The sequence below is a fragment of the Chelmon rostratus genome, chromosome 7 (assembly GCF_017976325.1).
Source record: "Chelmon rostratus isolate fCheRos1 chromosome 7, fCheRos1.pri, whole genome shotgun sequence".
In the NCBI taxonomy this organism is placed as follows: Eukaryota; Metazoa; Chordata; class Actinopteri; order Chaetodontiformes; family Chaetodontidae; genus Chelmon; species Chelmon rostratus.
The window spans coordinates 25,281,445-25,305,126 of record NC_055664.1 but is presented as its reverse complement, the minus strand read 5'-3'; the positions used below and the strand labels follow the sequence as shown (position 1 = coordinate 25,305,126).

The 23,682-nt window shown below is 41.7% G+C and overlaps 3 protein-coding genes across 5 annotated transcripts; 1 reads left to right on the top strand and 2 right to left on the bottom strand.

Annotated features, from left to right (window-relative positions):
• Positions 1-256: 256 nt before the first annotated feature.
• Positions 257-6,271, top strand: LOC121608763 (cyclin-dependent kinase-like 1). Of its 3 annotated transcripts, none has more exons than XM_041940105.1 (10): positions 257-685; positions 963-1,151; positions 1,473-1,591; positions 2,753-2,825; positions 3,618-3,708; positions 4,074-4,274; positions 4,584-4,666; positions 4,761-4,817; positions 5,206-5,358; positions 5,570-6,271. In XM_041940105.1, the coding sequence occupies exons 2-10, from the start codon at positions 984-986 to the stop codon at positions 5,663-5,665; spliced, it is 1,041 nt and encodes a 346-aa protein (XP_041796039.1). In that variant the 5' UTR covers positions 257-685; positions 963-983; the 3' UTR covers positions 5,666-6,271. The 3 variants fall into 3 exon arrangements, with proteins under 3 accessions (XP_041796039.1, XP_041796038.1, XP_041796037.1); XM_041940104.1 differs by having other exon boundaries at positions 1,470-1,591; positions 4,077-4,274; XM_041940103.1 differs by having other exon boundaries at positions 1,470-1,591.
• A 409-nt stretch (positions 6,272-6,680) lies between these two features.
• Positions 6,681-10,954, bottom strand: LOC121608761 (cytochrome P450 2F3-like). The gene is made up of 9 exons (XM_041940101.1): positions 10,631-10,954; positions 10,113-10,275; positions 9,538-9,687; positions 9,102-9,262; positions 8,680-8,856; positions 8,279-8,420; positions 7,791-7,978; positions 7,559-7,700; positions 6,681-7,355 (listed from the first exon to the last, which is right to left on the bottom strand). The coding sequence occupies exons 1-9, from the start codon at positions 10,799-10,801 to the stop codon at positions 7,171-7,173; spliced, it is 1,479 nt and encodes a 492-aa protein (XP_041796035.1). The 5' UTR covers positions 10,802-10,954; the 3' UTR covers positions 6,681-7,170.
• A 5,292-nt stretch (positions 10,955-16,246) lies between these two features.
• Positions 16,247-20,634, bottom strand: LOC121608663. The gene is made up of 5 exons (XM_041939937.1): positions 20,580-20,634; positions 18,051-18,309; positions 17,765-17,798; positions 17,371-17,557; positions 16,247-16,602 (listed from the first exon to the last, which is right to left on the bottom strand). The coding sequence occupies exons 1-5, from the start codon at positions 20,632-20,634 to the stop codon at positions 16,247-16,249; spliced, it is 891 nt and encodes a 296-aa protein (XP_041795871.1).
• Positions 20,635-23,682: the final 3,048 nt, after the last annotated feature.

The window sequence follows — 23,682 nt, the reverse complement described above, 5'->3', positions numbered from 1 at the left end:
TAAAGTACTTACTTTCTACATCTGATAATAGGTAAAGTAAAAAATAAAGGTATTAGTACATAAAAGTGAAAGAATATTTATAGGATTTTGTATCTGTATCCACTATCTCATATTCAAAATTTACAACAAACAAAAGTAGGCTGGTGGTAGTAACTAGGCTAAATTATTACAGATTTATTGCCCATTAACTTAGGTTTCTAGCTAATTGATTTGGAAAACTTAACGTGCGTCCACGTCACCTGTCGGCCAACTGTCTCCTTGGTTACAACGCACGTTTACTCTCATGCGCGCTTTTATGTACGTAGCGTGCTTTGTGAATTGTTATCCTGTATATTGTTGTTGCTCTTTTCTGCGCAGTCTCCAAGGGCTGCGTTAAACGTCGTGATGAGCGTCCCCTTACTTCTGTGTTCATGAACAGACGACACGTCGTTTCAGCATGAAAACTGAGTCAATGTGAAGACTTGCATTGAATCAGCGGACGGCGGTGAAGGGAAATATTAACCAGAGAGTTAACCAGTTACCAAGGCAGCAAGAGACAGCGGAGAGAGAGACCTCTGAAGTATCCACTGCACGACGTTATGAAGCTCAGCCCAAAGAGGCTGCGCACACATATGTGCAACTCTGCGCACTTTTGATGGACTGAAATCATCCGCGGACTGGTTGCTGGCTTTTCGATGAAAACCTGGTGAGTGTGCCCTTCAGCCTGTAGCTTGTGATCACTTAAAGCTGGAGTTAACTAGTCTTGGTCTGCATGAGGCTTGTGAGTTGGCTTGTCTACTAACCACATACTTCTTCTGGACTGTTGAATTATCTCAGGTGTCACAGGTTCCAACAAAAACAATAATCATTTAATCATAAACATGTGGATATATTCATGTTATTTTATTTGGGGGATAATTAAATTTAACATTGTTGCATTTTAATTAGGTGATGAGTTTGTGAACACTCCTGCCTTTTGACAGGTGACAGCTTTTAATTGCCCAATGGACAAATATGAAAAGCTGGCCAAGATTGGCGAAGGTTCCTATGGTGTGGTGTTCAAATGCAGACACCGAGATACTGGCCAGATAGTTGCCATCAAGAAGTTTGTGGAGTCCGAAGATGACCCGGTCATTAAGAAGATTGCATTGCGAGAAATACGTATGCTGAAGGTGAGATTAGTATTACCTAATAGTATCAAGTTTGCTCACGTCTAAAACCACAGGTAGACACGTGCAGACACAGGTAGCCTACACATGCGCTCATGATGTTACAGTATATGATTTGTTGTTCCTTCATTAGGATTGTGCCATGTACAGGTATTATTATTATTGTATAAACAGAATTCATACAGGAGGCAGTTTCAAAGAGCTTTACAGACGTTTGGAGTTGGGGCAGACCTTAAACCCTCTGCAGGTTTAATTAAACATTTAATGAAACATTTTAGGCTGCTGAGCGCTGACTGTCCATGTTCTCTGTTGGCCTTTCAGCAGCTGAAACATGTGAATCTGGTCAACCTGCTGGAGGTCTTCAGGAGGAAAAGACGGCTCCACTTGGTGTTTGAGTTCTGTGAGCAGACGGTCCTCAATGAGCTGGACAAACACCCTCGAGGGTAGGTCAGGGGCAACACAGTGGTTTCCAGACTGCCATCTGCTGCCATGTGATCTGTTCACTCTCTCTGTTCACTGAATTAGAGCGCGGAGTCATGGTCGATACTGAAGGGCCACATACTTAGAAAGGGGAAGATAATCAATCATTTTCCATCTTCAGAAGTGCATCTGCCTTGCCCGCACCTCTGTAAGAATTCATGACAAAAGCACAGTGGTGGAATCTAACTAAGTACATTTACTCAAGTACTTTACTTGAGGACATTTTTAGGCTTCTCCATTGCCTTTATTATAGGTACTAGTTACTTTGTAGATAAAGATTTTACATACAAAGCCTGTGACTAGTTTCTGAAATACGATGCATTGTTAAAGATTTGTCGACCCAAATTTAGTTAAAGTTGGCTGCTTCTAAAGTTCCAGCACTGAAATACTGCTTGCAAGCATCTGTGATAAACACCTGACAGCTGCCTTTCTACTGCATGTTGAGTACAATTACTTTTGATATGTTAATTACATTTTGATAATAATACTTACTTTTACTTGAGTACAATTCGAATGCAGGACTTGTAGTTGTAATGGAGTATTTTTACATTGGGGTGTTATTACACTTAAGCACAGGATTAGCATACGGTTGACCAGATAACTCATTGTGCTTACATTCATTTGTTAAGAGTACCGCTTCAGAGAGAAGGGCAGCAGAAAGAAGAGGGTGAATTATAAAGAGGGAGTTAAGACTGTCGCCAAGACCGTGTGAATGTTGGCAACAGAGTGAACAGGGAATAGTCAATCTTAACCTAATAGTACTAAAGTATTTAGGGGAAATGGTTCTTCTCCTCATGCATCTATGGTCACAAGATTAGATTTTAGTTCAGTTTTTGTCATGTGAAGTCACACAGCAAGCCCAGGTCACAATGGCTAGCTGCTGTCTGACCATTTTTCTTTTTCCCACAAGGCTGTGCAGCGGAAACTCTAGCCGCTCCTGAAAACAAAGGCGCTGTTGCTGCTAGAGACAGGCCTAAGGTTACCTGGGTGACAAGAGCTGATTAAAGCGCCAATTCTTCCTTGAAATGGCTGGAATAATAGATGAGGAAAACACGACTAGTAAATTGCTTTTGTTTTGTTCATCTTACAGCAGTCAATATTGCTTTGTCTCTCGTCCTCTGCAGGGTCCCTGAGGCTCAGCTGAAAAGCATCGTGTGGCAGACGCTGCAGGCTGTTAACTTTTGCCACAAGCACAATGTCAGTATATTTTTATCTGCTACTGTTCTGTGGTTTTCATGTATTGATTGTGTAATTTTCTTTTTGTCTTAAAGTTTGGAGTTTTTAAAGAAAACGTTAGAACAATACATTCATGCTATGTAAAGTACACTGAAGTAATCATTTCCTCCTCTCCATTGGCCATGTAGTGATCCGTTCCTAGCATGACTACACTATAAAAGATGGGGGTCAGAATCCACAGCCTCATGTCACCACTGACCGACTGCAGAATGCATTTATTTTGCACCATATTTTACAGTGTAGTCGGGAAGAAGAAATGACAACAGCAATAAATAACTCTCAACATACACATGGCACCAGATTTTTCACTTTTTTAAGTTCATGGCTGTAGTAGTAGTACTTTACTAATTCCCAGAACCTTCCGAACAAGTTTATATTTGACTCGCTGAGGTTTCAGTACAAAATGTTTGTCTGGAAGACTTCTGGACTGTCCAGCAATCTGTATCATCTCAAACCACAAAACTTGTGAAAACCCACTCTAACTTGTCTAATTATGATGAACTATAATTCCAGACCACAATGAGCAAACTCTGACTTTATTTAAGCATCAATTCCAAACAACAAGTATCACTTTAGTCTCAGTGCAATGCAGTATTTAGTTTCAATACTGAAATGTGTATGGGTTTCCGATCTCTTGCTATTGTTCCTCCTTGTTCTTTCCTAATTTGTCAGTCTTAATACGCGTCTTTCTCTGTCACTAAGAGACTGCGTATCGTGTTGCCAAATCCTTGATGCTGATTGTTTATCTTGCAGTGCATCCACCGTGATGTAAAGCCAGAGAACATCCTCCTCACCAAATCAGGAGTCATCAAACTCTGCGACTTTGGCTTCGCCCGCATACTGAGTAGGTCATCCAGGGAACCGGCGCATTTATGTGCGTTTAGTGTTAACGTACCTCTAATGACTTATTCAGCACAGAACCTATGTCAGCTCCTGCCGATGGCCTCCTCACTTTCAATGTTTCAATGAATGCACAGCGTAGGAGAACCATTCAGCCAGTTAGTGTGTCTCTGTGTAGTGTGTCTCTGTTTACCCTCCTGCCGTAGGTTTTGGTGTAATGTTACCATACATTAACATGCAGTCATTCAGCATGCCTTGTAATCCTCTCCCCTTCAGCATACATGTTATTTAGTGTTCATTATTCAGTATCTAAGTGCATGCATGTCAGTACGAGTTGCATCTTCATCTGTCTGTGTGTGGTATACTCAGCAGGACCAGAGGATGATTACACAGACTACGTAGCGACCCGGTGGTACCGGGCCCCTGAGCTGCTGGTGGGAGACACTCAGTATGGACCTCCTGTGGATGTGTGGGCTCTGGGCTGTGTCTTTGCCGAGTTGTTACATGGGAATCCACTCTGGCCTGGGAAGTCTGACGTTGATCAGCTCTACCTCATCCGAAAAACTCTAGGTACGCTGACACAGGACTGTACTCAGCAATGCTTAAAAAAATATTCATGAGCTTACCTCAGGTTATGTATGAAAACACACTGAAGAAACATGAAGAAACCTTATTGAATAGGAAACTTGGCTTCTCTTACAGTGGACTTTGCTCTTGCTCTTTCTTTGAACCAATATAGAAAGCTAATTTTTAAGGAGATACACTTTCCCAAATGTCTTAAGACCTGCAAGCCATTTACCTTAATTTCCACCAACACACACACTGATTACATTTTTGGTGTTGGATGAAAGGTTTCACTGATCTCATTTCTGACCTCAGGTGACCTGATCCCTCGTCACCAGCAGGTCTTCCGCTCCAATGTTTTCTTCAGTGGAGTCAGTATTCCTGAACCTGACACAACGGTACGCGTCCTGTTACCATTGAGAATGCAAATGTTCCTCAATGGCAGTGAAGTGTGTTTGATGTTATTGTGTTTCCACTTACATTTGCTCTTAGGAGCCCTTGGAAAAGCGTTTCTTTGGAGTGTCTCTTCACGCCCTCCAGGTTATGAAGGTATGTCATGTTTATGTGTTATTGAGCCTGACTGATATAGTGGCATGATTCTAGCTTATCGCAGATATATCATATCAACATTTTGCATATGTTTCCTGATAAGTAACAAGAAATTTCTGTATAGAAAAGCTGAAGATACTATATGTAATTTATAAACTAGTGTTGTCATTAGACACTGTTTGTGCACCAGACAGCACTGAATGCTTAAAAATTGGCTGTCGATCAGCCATTAAACCCAGTACTGGTCAACTACAAATAAAATGATGACTGTACTCTGGGTCCAAGCAGAATTACATCTATTCATCAAAGCAAAGTCAATGTTCTGAAATGGCAGATATTTTGAGATGCCAACGGTCCATGCTAAGTCTGTGCATCTTTGTGTGAGCAGTCATGCCTGGTGATGGACCCCTCTCTCCGGCTCTCCTGTGAAGAGCTGCTGGAGCTGCCGTACTTCCAGGAGGACGGAGGAGGCAACTGGGGCCGTGATGGCGAGCGCCCGGGGAGACGACATGACAAAGGCTCCCGTCGTAGACAGGCAGGGGTAAGAAATCATCCCATAACCCCAAAGTTAGAGACTTGGTTTCTGCGTCCATATGCAAGTATGTTCACTGAAAATATGATCGACAGCTTACATTTGTTAGTCACATAAGAGCTGCTACCACCAACCTTTTCCATTGCAATACACTTGAGTTGGCATGAATTCAAACTGACGCCTTTAAACCCTTTTCTCTCTTCCCTTTTTCTCTCTCTAGGCTCAGTACCTGCCTCAGTTACCAAACAGCAACATCTCACCAGCACCGGATGTCAAGAAACAGGTGAAGCAAAAATATCACCTGCCCAACATTTAACAAAGCAACAAATTCTTCTCCAAGTTTGTTGCTGAACTGAGACAGACGGACCTGCGCGCTATGCTTTGTGCAATCATTTGAATACAGTCATGTATTCTTGGTGTGACAGTGAGACAGCGTAATATAATTCTTTGATCACTTTCACTTGTCATGACAGTGCTATTACCTAAGAATACAGTAAGTGTCAGTCCTGAGACACCTTGCAACAGATGCAATGGGTACAGCATTATCACATATGTGTAAAGTGATATTAAATATCTTCTACAAGTCACCAGTGTGCCATCATCACTTGGAAAAATGTACTTTTTTTCTAGCACCGTCATTGACAAAAACTGATCCCCATGCAGGTTCATACCGGCAACATATGCACTGCAAGTTAGGAATCATCTATAAACAAGATTATTAAAAAAAAAAGGCATTTTATTAACTTTTATTTTCTCATGTTTTATTCTAAAAATCTAGAATGCATTTGTTATCTTAGGGTTAACGTTGTAAACTTTGTATTATAAAATTTAAAAAAGTACTGAAAGTAATACAGGACCATATAATGCTGAATACTTGATGTGTAACCTCCTGACGCAGTCTTATTAAGATTTAATAAAACCTGCCATGACACTTGGTACTTGAAGTAATTTGATGGGTTCTTAACATATTGCAGCCTCAGTCTTTGACAATGATCCCCAAGGCCTGACATGGACATTCACTCTGTTGCTCAGACACAAGACAGTGATACACTGGAACATGCATCAACACACTGACAGGCTGACACACAGCTTGACCGATGGCCGGACCTCGAACTCATCGAATTACAGATGTAACTCCTTCCAAACATCACTGTGCTAAGGGCTGTAACCCAGAGGGGGTTCACCAGGGGTTACGGACCCTATAGCTGGTCTCAAGGTGACTGATGGAATTTGACCAAACCATTCAGTATTTCTTTTTTTTTTTATCAGTAAAATAAATTACATTAATACAGTTGAAATGAAGTACTTACAGACCAGACAGAAATATTAAATTTGTTTCCACAAGGTATTGTATTTAATATCACACTTCAGTTATTATCTCAACAAGAGTCCAGGAAATTCACATTAAAAAAACATTTTAAAAATTCCACTTAGGTTTTCCTTTGGCACCATTTCTTTTAAATGCAAATGTTGATGTGACTGTGCGAGTTCAGTCTAAAGAGGAATGTTCTGAGCATTCACATGTGACAAAAATATTTCAGAAAGCCAGTTGGGTACATGGTAATACTTGTAGATTCCCTTCACCACTAAATGAAACCTGTGCCTGAGCCCTGTGGTCTCTAAGAAGACATGGTCAGTGGAGTCCATTTCAGTGACATTATGGCAAACCTCAGCGTTATAGGCACAACAAAAAGAAGTTTAAAGTCGATGTGTTTGATATACACACGAAATTAGGTCCTTTAGTATCAAATGATGCAGTTTTAGGAGTTTGAAGGTCAGAGGAAAGGTTGAAAACACACACGACTGTTTGATAAAATGTCATTACTGCCGGGGAGTTGCGATGATCTTGTACCTGCGAGGCACATTGGCAAAGCTGCTGAACTCAGGGCTGATATCTACACTGTCAGGTCCTCCAGGGCATGAAAAAGTGAAATGCTTAAGAAGTGACACCCCAAAGAGGAAAATCTCCATGCGAGCAAGGGACTCTCCGACACAGGATCTCTTTCCTGCAACAATCAGGCAGTGAGAATGAGAATATATGAGATAAAGAAAAATCACTGCAGGGATTGGGTTTATATCTGGCCTCTGAAACACATCATTGTTAAGAAAAGAGCTCAACTGTCTACACTCAAATCTGTTTAGCAAGCAGGTCCAGTGATTTAGCCAATCATTGATTCAGACAATGAAGGAAATTTACTTAATAATTTACCTGCAGAAAAAGGCAGGAATGCAGGATTTTTCTTAAAGTTGCCATTCTCATCCAAGAAGTGCTGGGGGTTGAAGGACCAAGGGGTCGCCCACAGTTTTTCCTCTTTCAGCACAGAGTGCAACAATGGAATAATCGCTGTATCCTTTTGAGACGAGACATTGCATCAGGTGGAACATTTTCTATCATCTGGAAATATTCTGCATCAACACTTCATGTGATGAGGCTGGAATACCTTGGGAATTGTGTAACCCCTGAAAGAGATGTCCTGGAGTGCGTAGTGAGGGACGCTCATGGGGACAATATCCATAAGACGCTGAATTTCATGGAAGACTGCATCTGTAAAGGAGAGGGACTTCCTATCCTCCATACAAGGACCGCGCTCCTGTCCAATCACACTGTCAATCTCCTGCTGCATTTTCTCTTCAGAAAAAGGAAAACAAAGCTATTTAGTGCTGAAACAGCTCATAAATTAGTAAGTCAACAAAAAAATGTTTTCAACATGCTCAACATGAGTAAAGTAGAATGAATGTAACAGCAGAGGAAGTTCAAAATGCTCAGTTCCACTAGCATCACATGGAACCAATGACAAGACGCAAGGTCAAGTCTTACAGCACCCTAAAATATATATGTATATTTTAAAACATATTTTAAAATTTTGTTGAAACGAAGGTATGTTGAATCTGTCTGCAGTTTCTAGACGCAGCACACACTGTGACCTACCCTGTATTTTGGGGTATTTGATCAGTACATTTAGTGCGAATCTGATAGTTGAGCTGGTGGTTTCCGTTCCTGCCAGGTACAGATTCAACACTGTTGACACCAAGTTGTCATACTCAAACTCAGTTGTGGGTAAATGCTTTTCCTAAAGAAATAAAACAAGAACCATTTTTACTGATGTGACAATACAACTTGTAGTATCAGAATTCAAGTTGTTCAGATGAACCTGAGGGGGATCATCAGTGCACCAATGATCTGAACTGAACTCAGTATTTGCAGAGCTATCAGGTATTATGGGGAGTATGTGCAATTACGTGTAATGAGCAAGCATGCTTAACATGCTCTAATGAAACAAACTTAGTTCACTGAGGGTGGTTCTGGTTAATGAAGTGAGTTCGTCATACCTGACTGAGCCTCATGAGGAAGCAGTCGATGTAATCTCTGGGTGAGCTGGGGTCCAGAGTGTCCTTGTGTTCCTGAATCCTTTTCATTATAAACTCTCTGACCACTTGAATTCTGGCAAACACTTTGTGCTGTTGACCCGGCAGCCATTCCATCAGCCGAGGGAAGATGTTATACAGCTGTGGGAAGGATTCATGTGAGTAATGTGTCCCATAACAAGTTGTTAGCTGAGGCGGTAGTACCAGCATTCATAGTGAGTTATATATATTATATGCATTCATAATACTTTATCACTACCCTCACAAAAACCGTGTGTAGTGACTAGACTACAAAGCTGTCAGCTTTGAGGACCTTGCTTAAAAATGCTTAATCTTCCAGCAGAGCAGTGGTCCTCCTCACCACTAACCCCCACCCCTCCTCTTACCTGACCCCAGGGACTGCTGCCAAATTTGATGGTGTCTGAGATTATCTGCAGAAGGGAAAGGAAGTGGTCATCGTCGTAGCTGAAGCGTTGACCGAACACCAAGCAACAGATCACATTGGACACAGAGCAGCTCAAGAAGTAGGTGGGATCAAAAGGTGTGGCTAGAAAAAAAGGAGGAAATGCTCATTAAACCTTCAGTTTGACTGCTGAAAAAGGTCAGCATTACTTTTGATTATTTTGTCCCCCATTTACAGTTATTTAAATAAAAATCTCATGTGCCTTACTTACAGTTTATTTAAACAATCTTAAAGACCATAAACATTGGTTAGTTGGAACAACAGTGATCTTTAAGTCCCTGTATATATCTGATGGCAAATTGCACAGACAGAGCAAATATGGCAGGTGAGCACAGTCTCTGTCCGACATACGCATATACCATTGGTATGACTGATGCGGTCCACCAGATGTTTGCTCTCTTCCAGGATCCACGCTTCCATCCCCTTGCGTCCCATCCCAAAGTCTCTCAGTGTTGTCAGGGTGAAACGTCTCAGCTGCTTCCAGCGTTCTCCATTACTGACGGCCAAACCTTTGAAGATGTAGTAATCGTAGTTAAAAGAAGCCCATCCCTCCACAGAAACAGTGTCGCTGCCAGGAATTATAGCTGTTGTGGTGCAATAAAACAACAAGTTGAAAAGTGACTTAAAGCAAAACAAACAAAAAGAAAAACTATGGGACAAAAACCAGTCAAGGTAACACCATAAAAATAAAAAAATAAGAACAAATGGAGTTTTTGGAAGTTTTCCAAAAACGCATTTGTGAATATTTCACTAACAGCCACTGCACTGACATGCAGAAAACAACATCATCCCTGGGTGTAGTTACAGATGCTACAGAATACAGACCTTTACATACAGAAGAGATCGGCCACACAGTGATTTGCAGCTTATTGTTAAGGACTGTTGTACTCAAACATGTTAATATGTTGCACATATTATAAAATTCCCATCTTACCATAGCCCTTGGTGGCTCTGATCAGGAAGGGAACAGGACCTCTGCCAGAGAAGTCATCTGCTTGGTCCACCAGCGCCTCCTTTACTGCATCATACCCCACCAGAACCACAACGCGCTGACGGCCCAGGTACACGGTCAGCACTGGGCCATAGCTTTTACTCAGCTGCGGGTTAAACAGAACAGGGCACATGCCTTGGACTCAGGCATGCGAGGAACGAACAAAGTGGACATACACATTGCGCCGCACAAACACCCTGGACTCAACAGAAACATAACCATGCACAGGTCACAAACACAAAACTGCATCTATAACTGAAACTGAAAGTGACAATAAAATCAGCAAAAGTAGACTTGACATACAAGTCCCGACGCACTTACATTCAGTGGCAAAAACAAACACACTGAAGCCAAAACGGACAACAACACTAAATGTGATTATTTGCCGGCAGGTAGGTGTAAATAATGGATACATATTAACACAGGCTGGTAAAACAACGCCACGGCACTCTCATTTTCACCTTTAGCAGAGTTTTAAACGGAGCTTTTTTGTCCATCTGCAGCAGGTTTCCTATGATAGGCAGACCAGACGGTCCTGGAGGTAAACGCAGCTGTCTGCGGCTCTTCAGGTCAAACAGCCCCAGCAGAACAACGAGCAGCCCCGCAAAAATCAGCGCGACGGAGATCTCCATGACGCTCCCCGGAGGAGAAGGTCCAGCTGTGCCCTGTGCAGCTGGCTAAAAGTGTTCAGAGAGAGCTCCTGACTTCTGGGCGTGGGGGCGGAGGCGGGGGTCAACCTTTTGCCTGATTGTCCTTGTTTACTCCGAGGTTTGCGCAACCAGACGCAAATCAGTGCGGACGGCACGAGAAGTACACATGCAACAGGTAGCCGACAGATGGCTCAGGTTTCCCGTGTTTTCTTCCAAGGCTGCTGGACTCTCATAAACTAAAATGTTCTATCAAAATAACTTAGTTTCACATTGAAGAAAGAAGGAGTTGTCACAAAATGCTGCGTTACTGGACAACGCAACGTGACTCTTTTCAACTGTGACACTCATAAATCATTATGTCAACAAATAGACTAGATCCAGATTTGGAATTAATGATTTACAGGAGGACAGTTTAAGAATAACATTTTCTCTTTCAGGAAATGTTTCATTTTTCATGGCTTAATTTTAAATTATTGTTTTAATTTTGGAAAATTATAAACACTTCATTGTTTAAAATAATTATGTCATATAAAACACAGTCTTAGGTTATTCTTGCACTCCTTTATAGGTAAATGTCCTTGTTTGGAAGCTCTTCTTGCAATTAAATTCCCTGTAGAATTACAGAATATGTACAAAAGTACTGTTATTGTAGTGATGTTGCAAGAAATGTTCATAGTAGCTCCTCTTTTCATTGTGGTGTGGCCATGATCTGGTATCTCCGGGGGCACATTGGAAAAGCTGTTGGACTCTGAAATGAGCTTCAAAAAGCCACAGCAGTGAAATTAGGAGGAGAAAAAGCTCCACACGAGCCAGAGACTCGCCAAAACATGCTCTCTTCCCTGTTAAGTGACACAACCACAAACAAAACCAAAGCACAATATGACTGGCTGCCATCAGTCATGGACAAACCGCACAAACAAAATCAGGTAAAACACATACTTGAACAAGACCCCAAGATACTTGAACAAGACCCAGAGATACTTGAACTCCTCCACTTGAGGGAGGAGCTCTCCTCCAATCCAGAGGGGGCAAGCCACCCTTTTCCGGTCGAGAACCATGGCCTCGGATTTGGAGGTGCTGATTCTCATCCCAGTCGCTTTGCGCTCGGCTGCAAATTGCCCCAACACATGCTGGAGGTCCTGGTTCGAAGAAGCCAACAGGACAACATCATCTGCAAAAAGCAGAGATGAGATCCTGTGGTCCCCAAACCAGACTGTCCATAAAGATAATGAACAGAACCGGTGACAAAGGGCAGCCCTGCCGGAGTCCAACATGCACTGGGAACAAGTCTGACGTACTGTCGGCAATGCGAACCAACCTCCTGTAGTAAAGGGCCCTGGACTCCATACTCCCGAAGCACCTCCCACAGAATGCCACGAGGATTGGTGCGGCGGCAGCAGTTATGCGGTCGTTGTACCGGTCCGTCGTAGTGAAGAAGGAGCTGAGCCGAAAGGCAAAGCTCTCGAATTACCAGTCAATCTACGTTCCTACCCGCACCTATGGTCATGAACTTTGGGTCATGACCGAAAGAACGAGATCTCGGATACAAGCGGCTGAAATGAGTTTCCTCCGCAGGGTGGTGGGGTGCTCCCTTAGAGATAGGATGAGGAGCTCTGTCACTCGGGAGCAGCTCAGAGTAGAGCCGCTGCTCCTTCACATCGAGAGGAGTCAGCTGAGGTGGCTTGGGCATCTTTTTCGGATGCCTCTTGGACACCTTCCTGGGAGGGTGTTCCGGGCATGCCCCACCGCGAAGAGGCCCCGGGGAAGACCCAGGACACGCTGGAGGGACTATGTCGTTGACTTTAAGTGCTGATTTATCGGCTAACTGAGGACTGTTTTTCCTGCAGCTAATGGCAGCAATGCAGTTGCCATTCTGGTGTTTCTGGGGGTGAAAGCCTAGAGAGTTGCCCATTGGTTTTCCTCTTTCACAGTACAACAAGGGAAGAATCCCAGTGTCTTATTGAAACAGGATTTTATATTGAGTTAATAGTGCATTTTTTCTGTCATGAATATGATATTGTGCAATGTTCTGTTCATGTAAGGACACCATATGAAAATCATACTGAAAAACATGGATCTGTATTTGGTGGACCATCAGCCTCTGACTTTCAGGCTCCCCCCTCTACTTACCTGACCCAGGGGGAGACTGAAACTCTCGGCTGTTATGTTGAGGAGGCACAGGAACAGCTTGTCATTATAACTGAAGCACTGGCTAAACACCAGACAGCAGATCACAGAGGACATGGTGCATCTCAACAAAACATGGGGCCAAATGGCTTCGCTGGAGGAGAAACAACAGGTGCAGACCCTTCATTCAATCATCGACCTGTAATTGATCAATACAGAACGTAAAAGCATTCAATAAAAGTATTATTGAATTCAGAGTGATGAGTTGATCACCTCCAGTGAGACAATTTATCACACATGCTATTTGTAAAAATTAGAATGTAGTTAAAATGCACACTTTGGTATCTTTCTTCTTCTTTCTGTTTGAAAGCTGTGAATTCAGCTTCAGTGTTTTAGCAGGTTGTGTAACATATTCAGAGATAAGAATGAAAGGATGCAGCTGATGCAAGACATAAATACTTCTACACGGCTTCAATGTTCTCATTTAAGTTGTTGACCACTTATTTCATGTATCATCAGTTTTTTTGTGTGAGGTGTTTATGATTAATACAGTTTTGTCTTTGTTCTCAGTGTCTCTCACTTCTCACATTGTTGGATTGCTTCTACTTTGGTCATATTTCATTTACTGTACTGAAATGTAGAAGTGAGAACCCATTCATGACTGAAGCTGTGATTAATGGCTGTACAAAGTAAACTTCACTTGAGAGGTTATAATCCTCTTTCACGTCAGTCTTGGGTGAAATATGTGCTCTCACAACAACAGATAAAAACACAACTTTGAACGTATCTATGCAGGCTCTCGTGTTTGCACTCCTCTTGGATCCACTCTTCCATCCCCTTGCTTCCATCCCAAAGTCTCTCGGGGTTGTCAATGTGAAACATCGCAGCTGACACTAACGCTTCCCATTACTGATGCCCAAACCTGACAGAAGGGAGTGTGTGCTTGTTGACCAACTGGAAGCATGCAAGATAAGCCATGGAAATCCAGAGACATGCAGGCATGAAACCACAGAAAAGATGCTGATCCCTTGACACGGACAACATATTTGAGGTGGTGCCTTTTGTTACCTTTCGCTTCCAGCCAAGGTTACGTGTTGTCACAGGACCATAGATTTCACTGAACTAGAAAAATCCGTGATTTGTAACGGTGATAAACATCACAATGCCAATCTGCTCATTTTAGTACAAAAGTTAACATGCAATTCAAAATCTAATTCATGATGAAATAACAAAGAGACATGTGCTCTCAGTTATTACTATTATTAAAGCTTTTTGATAGGAGCTTATATAATCATTTGTGCTTGTATTTGTTGGAGTTGGCAGGAACACTGCACTAAGCAACAGATGAGCCATGTGACTCTTGGTACACCTTCACCCGATTATTGCTTTGGATCACGGTGGCTCCTGTCCGTCTCATCAGACAGAGTAGCAATCGTTATTGTTATTATTATATACTGTAATATTAGACTATTTTAAGCCTATAAATTGATAAACTTAATCATTATTCAGTCAATTTACCATAGATGTTACACTCCAGCAAAAGCATGATTTACTATCACATAGGCCTTGTTTGTGTTGGATATTAGTAAATCAAGTCTGTGAGTGGAGCCTGAGCATGTCAAACGGTTATGTAACATCTTCTATGTTTATTTTGCACGCACTGCCATCAGAGGGAGATAAGGATTAGAGAGCATGGCCGAGGAGAAAGGGATAAACGCACTGAGCAATCCAACAAACCTTTCAGACTCCCTTTTCAGATTTTGACTGCAAACCTGGACGCTGAGTGGGTCCTCTCTCTGGTTTTTCCCACTGAACAGCCACAGCTAAGCAAAGATTAGCCCCGCCGACATCACTGTCACTGGCAGGAAATCTCTTAAAACTCTCTTCACTTTCTTGTTGTCTCTTTTGTTCATCTCTTTCATTACTTTTTGCCAGTGTCTAGCTTTGTTTTTAGAGTATTTTTCGTTTTTACACATGAACGGAAGTTGGACGGAGCACAGCATTTTGCAAAGGGTTAATTCCGGTGTGAATATTAATTGTTGTTATTTCAGCTGCAATACTAAATTTGAACTCTCAAACTTTAAAGACACAGTCGCCATTTTAGCTGATGCTATGCTTTAGTACTGTATATTCTCTGTGTCTCATGTAACTGAATTACAAACTAACACAACTTTTAGGGGCACAGTACCAGAGTAGTTGGCAGCATGCCAATATTGAGCGACAAGGCTTTTAGGTTTTGTGTAACATTTGCTGATGAGAAACACAACTGATGTTTATGGTAAAAAATAATTTGAAAGGATGATCAAAAATTGCTGAGCACCTAAGCAGAAAGATTCACATTTGGAGGAGAAATCCAGGATCTCCAGGATGTCAATGTTTAATTGTCATCTGTGTGAAAAATAACGATCTGGCATCATGATCACTGTGTCAGTGGAGCCCTTCTGCTATGTGACAAAGAAAGACAGCGAGAAGGTGTGTGCAGCTGCTACATCAGGCTTTCCTTTCACACAGCAGTTTGAGAGCAGATGCTGGATGTTGATCTCAGCACATACTGCCCATTCTAGCGCACATACATACACAAGTCCACATCCAGCACATGAGCTGTAAATCCAGGAGATTATTTTTGCTGTGCAACAAAATCTCAGATAAGCACCCAGGGCCATTCAGGCTCTGGATATTCCCCTCTTGTGCAAATCTGTTCCATCATCCCTCCTCTCCAAACTTGGCCTGCTGTCTGCACTGATGCTCCACACCAGCCAGCAAACAGCAGATGGATCCAGAGAGAAAAACACACAGTCATGGTGACAGCACGATTTATTTAGAGTTCACCTTTAGACTGCATTCTTGTAAAACACTGGTAAATGGTGGGTGGTATAAAGTATGGCAAAAAAAAAAAATCGAGCAAAGTGGCAATGAAATAGAGAGACCATGGATGATAAGAAAATATTCACAGAGGTCAAATTTCTTAAAAAAATATAAAGTGAACATAGTGGTGACACAAAGTGGAGAACACAACTGTTAAAGTTTTGAGGCTAAAATGTCCTCATGTGTGTCTGTGTGGCATGGAAAGGCTGACAACACAGACAGACACTGTTGAGTCAAGATCATGAATGATTTACCTGAGGAGCACAGGCATAAAGCCAGGAAGAACACCTTCATTAATTTATAAATTAGACATATAGATAACCCAACGAGTGATTCATGCAGGCAATGTCCTTATGTTATAAAGGAAAGCCAAGAGAGGGATTTTTATTAGAAAAAACGACCTTTCAAACAGTTTCTATCCCTTTCTAGTCAAACCTAAAAAGCAAATCCTCCGCAGTCAAACGCATCAAAGTCAGAGTCTCCTTCAAAGTCGAAGCTGTTGAAGTGTGGGGAGTCGACGTCCTGGCTGCAGGCGTGGAAGGAGCCTCCTGTGGGAAGCTCGGAGAAGCCCCCTGTCCCATGGGCCATCTCAGGGCCTCTGCCAGCGAGGGGAGAGGAAGGGGAGCAGGAGTTGAGGTAGCCCAGAGCAGAGGAGGCTGCTGCCCCTCCCATCAGCAGGCACACTGCCCTGACTGCCCGGGCATCGCTGCTGTTGCCATGGCGAAGACAATCTGATACACGATGAGGAGGGGCCACAGAAACACTACGCAGAGGTCGTCGTGGTCCACTGGCTGCAGAAGAAATTTGAAAAATAATATCAACAATAGATAGATAGATAGATACTTTATTTAATACGCAATAATGTATAATTAATTGGATGTCTGTTTTCATTAAATACACCAAATTAGGGAAAAGTTGTCAAGTTGTCAAATTATCAGTTTAATTTCTATTGTGTAGTTATCCAGGATTCTTCTTTGCGGGGGATAAAGTAGCACCAAACTATCAGTTTATGAGATGGGACTGGACACTGTATAAACACCAATATCTGATCAATATCAGATGTGCTTGGCAGTTCATAAAAAAACTGATGAGCCAGTTTCCTGTAGCACTGGTGTTCATTTGTATGAAGCTCTAGTCAGCATATTTTTGATAATAACATTGACTGACACTTTAGCCTTACATCAGAAAACATCAATGACGAAAACATGGCCATCACTTTGGCAATACATGCACCGCATTTAGAAAAAAAAGCAAACAAATAAAACACAAGTTGCAGTAACTGAGAAACACACTTTTCAGCAGTCGCCTTTTTCTGGTTAATACACTTCTGTGTTTCTTCATGCCACAAATGTGTCATCAAATTCATCAACATGTTTGTTAATTTGCTTGTGTTTTATTCACTTTTTCTAAATGCATCCTTGGTGCTGTTGAAGTGATGTTTTCTTTATTTGCTTTAGTTTTTTCTTAAATTGCTGTGCATTGAGCTCTCTCAGCCGCAACACTATACGCCCTAATAACTAGTGAGCAGTGAGGTATCTACAGATGACATGATAGTGGACCTTGGTTCTGGCCTCTGTCCCTGAAGGATCCTCCCCGTTCAGTGACTCGAGACAAAGGAGGAGTGCCCTCACCAACCCTGGGTGACCCAGGGTCTTTATCGCTGGAGGAGTCAGGCAGGGGATCTCTGTCGGTGATGCAGGGAGTGATACTGCGCTTCCTCTGAAGTGCCAGGGGTGACATGACACCCTAGACAGTAAGACAAACGCTGGGTTGTTACAGCTCAGAGATGACAAAAACACCCTTTGGATGTTTGCAGTTATAAGTTTTTAAAATTCATATATTTTCAGACTTTATTAGAAAGGTATAAACACACACCAGAAATGAGAGGTGAGACATGAAAACAGGTTTGACTGAAGCAACAGGACCAGACTAGAGTCAAAACCGCTGACTCACCTCTCTCACCTTCCTGATCAAATTCAGCCACAGACTGTGAAAGATAAATTGACAAGTCATTATATTTGAACCAGGTCCAGGTTTATATAACAAGAGGACATGCAGTATTGTCCAAATAAAGCAAACCAGTAAACATGCCTGGTAGCAAGTGGGACAAGCAAGACCTAAATTCTAGCATTCTGTATGTCAATATGTCACCATGTGGAGTTTACAACTGATAATGAGTGGGGCAAAGGACTTTTGAACTCCACTGTGTGTGTGTGTGTGTGTGTGTGTGGTGACCTACTTGCAGTCATCAGGGTTATCAGTGAGAAGCAGCAGGAACTTGTTTTGTGGCATGATGAGGGCGAAGCAGCAGTCCCTCCTGCCCCCTGGAGGCAACTTGGGCAGGTCGAGGATTTCTCGTCCCTCTACAATGGACTCGCAGCTGGTTTGTAGAGCTACCACCTGGTCAGGAGGGGACTCTGCATCGCGGCACACCAACAGGCTTCCCTCCATGGTCAGCACAAGGTACCTCTCCTTCCACTGCTTAAACATGAAACCTCCTGCAGCAGAAAAAGAAACAGAATGAAGCAGGTGGAGTCCATTTATTTGATTTATTGTAAGAGTCACAGATGGTAATCTGTACAATAGATGAAAACACATGTGAAAATCTGGACAGAGGGCGTTTTTTCAACCAGGACAAGGATGGTGACATGCTCACAGAGGCAATGTTGACAAGATGATGTTTTACAGCTCTAATGCTGAATGTTCACTACGTAGTTCACTAATTTGCACAAAATACATTTTGGGAATGGCAGCTTTACATGTATTTGGTCATAAAAAGCATGACATGAATAAAAATTTTAACCCCCTGAACAAAAGCCAGGGGATCGCTAGAGGATTTATCCTCTTGGGGCTGTGGATGTCTGAACCAAATATCATCCAACAGCTGTTGTAATAGTTCAGTGTCGACCAAAGTGGCAAACCAACTGGCAGAGCGGCTAAAATCTAGCAATCACCTTTGAAATTACTGCCAATTTTACAGGTGCAATAGTCAAGAGTTTGTGGCTGTTTTGCCCCTTCAGTTATAGCCTGTTGCCATCATTCATTCTTATTAAGCATGAAAAACAACTGCCATGTAAAAGACATTGTCTTAAGATCTGTAGTGACCCATTAATTGTTACACTGAGTGACCAAAAACTAAAATGCTGAAGTGTTCGCTCCCCTCACGAGGGGCATCTTTACCACCACATCATATATATTTCAAGTAAGGGCTCTTTTAAACCTGTATATAAACACGTCACAATGACAAAAACAAGCAAACGGAACCAAATGCAATTGGATGCGGCTTGAATTTAAAAGTAACCACAGAAATGTAAAGCAGACAGTAAGACAACGGCATTCAAAGCAAATTGTATGTACATAATTATGAAGTAAATCTCCCTGTTCTTGCAACCAGCTGTCCAGGGAAACTCTGAAAGCAATTACACAGTTAGTCAACTTGTCTCTCATCGGCAGGCTTTAAATGTCATGTCAGTGTGTAGGACCTTCTCTTTCTGGAACATACTTTGAGTTTCTGGGACAGGACACACATGATGGCGTTAGATTTCAAGTGTCCCAGACAGCCGTCCATTGTGTAATAATGATAATAGATGGAGGGTACATGCTGATGGATGGGGAAGACCTGCTCTATTTCTCCACACAGAGGATTAAAGATGAACAGGTGGATTTTGCAAAAGATAGATAGATAGATAGATAGATAGATAGATAGATAGATAGATAGATAGATAGATAGATAGATAGATAGATAGATAGATAGATAGATAGATAGATAGATGGGAGTATAGATGTTGTCATGGCATCTACTTGAAAATGTGTGAACAACTCAACAGCTTTAACTGTATAAATTTGACATTAATAAACATTAATTTAAGGTATTTTACTGCCTTAATCCACGGTTAAGAAATTAAGAAAGCAAAAATTTAAATCTGAACTGTTGCCGCTGCTGCTGCTGGTAAACAGTATCTTCTGCCTCAGTCCCCTGAGCCATTATGACGCCATTATCAAATGAAATTGAGGGAGATATAAAACAGATGTAACATAAGTACAAAGACATGAAACACTGGCTGAGTCCAGAATCCAGACTTGGCTTTGAAAATGAACATCTCTTCGTTCTGTAAAAACACATCTGGCAACAATTATATTACACAAAGTGACTCTCAGATTGATATAACTGATTACAGAACTGGAGTGCTGATCTGAGACACCATTCCTCTTATTCATTGTTAAGTCCACAGCCTTAATAGCTCTGCTGTTGTTGTTGTTGTATGAATAAAAACCAAAAAATTGATGCATTATTGTGGCAAAAACATCACTAGTTCAGTACATTCAATGCAGGCTGCACTGTCTTAAATTCAATGCAGTCTGAATTTAAGACATTTTGTCAACTAAAGCCCTGAGCTTCTTCGAAAAGCATAATTATTTCAATTATGGCTTCTCCATTGTTGTACAAACAGTTTTTAAAATGATTTTGGTTTTTCACCATAATTTGAAAGGCAATTTTAGATCCAAACTCTCCACAGGGACCAAATAAAGACATCAACTCTGATGAAAAACAGCACTGCAAACTCAGATGTCAAGTAGAAACTGCAGTCAACTATAGCAATACAGCAACAGGGATAAGCGAATCCACTGAAGTAAAATCTGACCTGTGTTCTGAGACATAGAATGAGCACAAACATGAAGCAACAATCAGAAAAGGAAATGGTCTGTCAATCGGCCACTACGTGATGGTAGAGAACTGCACACGGATGAGAAATCATAGCAGGCCTACCATATTTCCTGAGGAAGCCTCGATGAACGCCTGCCGTGCTCATGCCTGTGGTCATCACAGCTGCAGGGACTGAAATGAGAGGCAGAGCACTTGATGCTGAAAAATAGGGTAAGAGAGAGCGAGAGAGAGAGAGAGAGAGAGAGAGAGAGAGAGAGAGAATAATCCCCACTATTTAGGCCTTCTTTCCTTAAAGCCATGCTGTTGTGAGTGGAATTGGAGCCATGCCCACTTATGCACACATGAACATCATATGAGGCCTGAATAATAACAATAGCAATGGATAAATCCCACCAGTAAGATCCTGTGATTTCCATCGCGCCCATCATCACGTGTCATGCTGCACCTCTCTGCACTGCTTCCCTCTCAGGAGCACACTGACTTAAGCCTCTATTCGCAGACCTCACAACATATGGCCGATTCACAATAGCTTATCATTACACTGCCATCAAACCTGTTTCTCAGTGTATCTCTGTGCCCTTGGATGGCTTCCGAACGAGGGTTTGGATCACGTCCCGCTCAAGCAGATTAAAACAGAGGGATTAGTATTCTTGCACAGCTGGAAGCCTGTTGTTGCAGTGCTGTGGATACGCCCAACCAAGATTTTAATCTGCCCAGACCAGGGATATGCGCCCCTCCTCTCCAAGCAACAACCTCCAAGATATTAACTGTTTTTCAATGTCGCATATCCAAGTGGGATTAAAACACCACTCACTGTATCAGCCTCTGCTTGCTTATCACACTTAGAATGACATTATGTAACAATGGGGATCTAGGAGAGATCCAATCACACCACGATCAAACAGATCCAATATTCCCAGATAAATGGGTAGTAAGTCGTGGCAGCCTGAAAGAGAGTGAGAGTTTATTTATCCCATGGGGAAATTAAGAACAGTAAGGATTCAGCAGGAGATTACAAACAGAATTAAGTCAGCAGAGGTAAAAAGGTTGAACATTTTTGTATATTCAGCTGTTTTTTTTGGTATATTTTTCTTGTCTTAGTATATTTTTTATTAATATTTTTTATTATATTATCTTTCTTATTAACTTTCTTTCTAACACGGGGGTTGCAATGCAAATTTCAATGACAAGTCCATGCTCAATGACAATAAAGGCAATCTTAATCTTATCTTGATTAACCCCCTGCAGAGTCAAGAGGAGTGTTACACTTGCACATTGTATGCATTCACCCTAAAATCGAAAGGAAGGCGTGACAGACACCACAAAAGATCTTCAAATGAAAGAAACTAAATATACACAAAAGCCTGTAATAACCCACCAAATCTGTCCCAAAACAGTCAGAGAGAAATGATGTGAAATGTATTGCATGACACCAGCAACACGCCAAAACTTTTGTTTGAAGCTCGTATCTGTTTTGAGTGAGTCTGGAAGTTTATTCCATGTGATAACTGGCTAATCCTAAACAGATAGTTATGAAAAGCAAATTGCTGACGGAAAAGCAGGTTCTCATCCGTTCAGTGACAATAATTTTTCCATATGACAGATACATGCTATCATGAGGATTTTTATGAACTCTATGCACCTCTAAATGGAAGCAGATGTTCAAAATCAAGGAGTCTAGTAACGGTTGGGCTCATTAGGCATCTTTTCTACTGTGTTGCTGGTGGTGTGTTCACTGTTGCTGGCTAACATGAATGTTTAAGATCTCATTGCAGGGTTCAGTCTTGTCACCTTAGCACTGGTCCCAGTTGGACCCACCTCAGAGTAACCAAGAGGACTCAGATATGAAGTCATATTCTCTGGTCTTTTAGCTCTGGTTTGGCCCAGTTTATGCTAATGTTTTAGCCCTGAGTTTGTCCACCAGCTCTGGGGAATGTCTGTCTCTTATTGTTTGGCATGTCTTCAACGGACACTAGTTTATGCTGACATCCGTTTGGCAGACTGGACTGTTGATTCACGGTGAAGCCACAGATTTATGCCACAGATGGTCTTCATACACGTCGTTGAAAATACAAAACATAATGCTAAATGAATAAGTAGATAAATATGCATTTCCTCTTTTTGGTGAATGAGTGTTTTCTCGAGGGAGAACATATGGATGATGATTTGAATAATATTGTGATGTTTGTGGCTGAATTTGCATGCACACTGCATAACTTTTTGCATGGGATGCAGTTTCATATATGGACAAATATTATGAAATATATTCATACTGATGGTTCTGTAGATTGTTTTTAGTTGCATAAGAAAGTTTGGATTTATTTCTCTATATATCAACATACCTGAAGTCCTGTAATACTTAAAGGAAAAGTTCCCATTCTTTCAGTTCAACTTAAAACGATACTCACATGGCCATATCAAAACAGTTTTTGGTCACCATAGTCAGACCTCCTGTCCATTCTAGCAGTAAAAAAATCCCCTCCTGAACTGATTTTGATGGAAATAATCAGGGACAAAATTCACAGTCCTTAGTTCAGCCAAAGCCAATATGAGGCTTTAGCAGTCTAGGTTAGACAAGCCAAGTGGGTATCCTCCAAAGTTACAGTCATATTAGAACCAAATTCCAGCCTTGTGTGTTATATGCTAAAAACATTATACAAATTATAGCCCTCACATTGGCTTCATCTGAACTTTAGAAGTAATTTTCTCTCAGAGGAAGGACTGTGGATTTTGTCCCACATTGAAATTACTTTAAAAAGGATGACTTTGGGCCCAGTATAGACAGGAGGAACAAATGTCAGTATCATTTTGAGGTAGATTTTTTTTTTATGTCAAAGTGTATATATAAGTACACCATAGATTGATGTATGTTTCTATTTTGGCTGTCAAAAGTACCCATAAACATATGTATAGAGCTGCATCGTATATACTGAGTGCAAGTCAGGTAGTTTTAGTATAACAAAGCTTGACATTAGACGCCAAATTTGCTGTTTATTTGTAAATCAGTGTAATTTCTGACAAGGTATGGTCTCATGCGCAGTAAGAGGGTTTTACATTTTGTCACCAGCAGGGGGCAGGAGTGCCTCTAGAAACTTTGGGCAGTCACGTGTCATCATAGTCCGTGTGATGTATCAACAGGTTGGGGGGGAGCAGTTTGTCTGGCTGCATCCAGTCTGACAAGGAGATGAAGAAGAACAAGACGAAG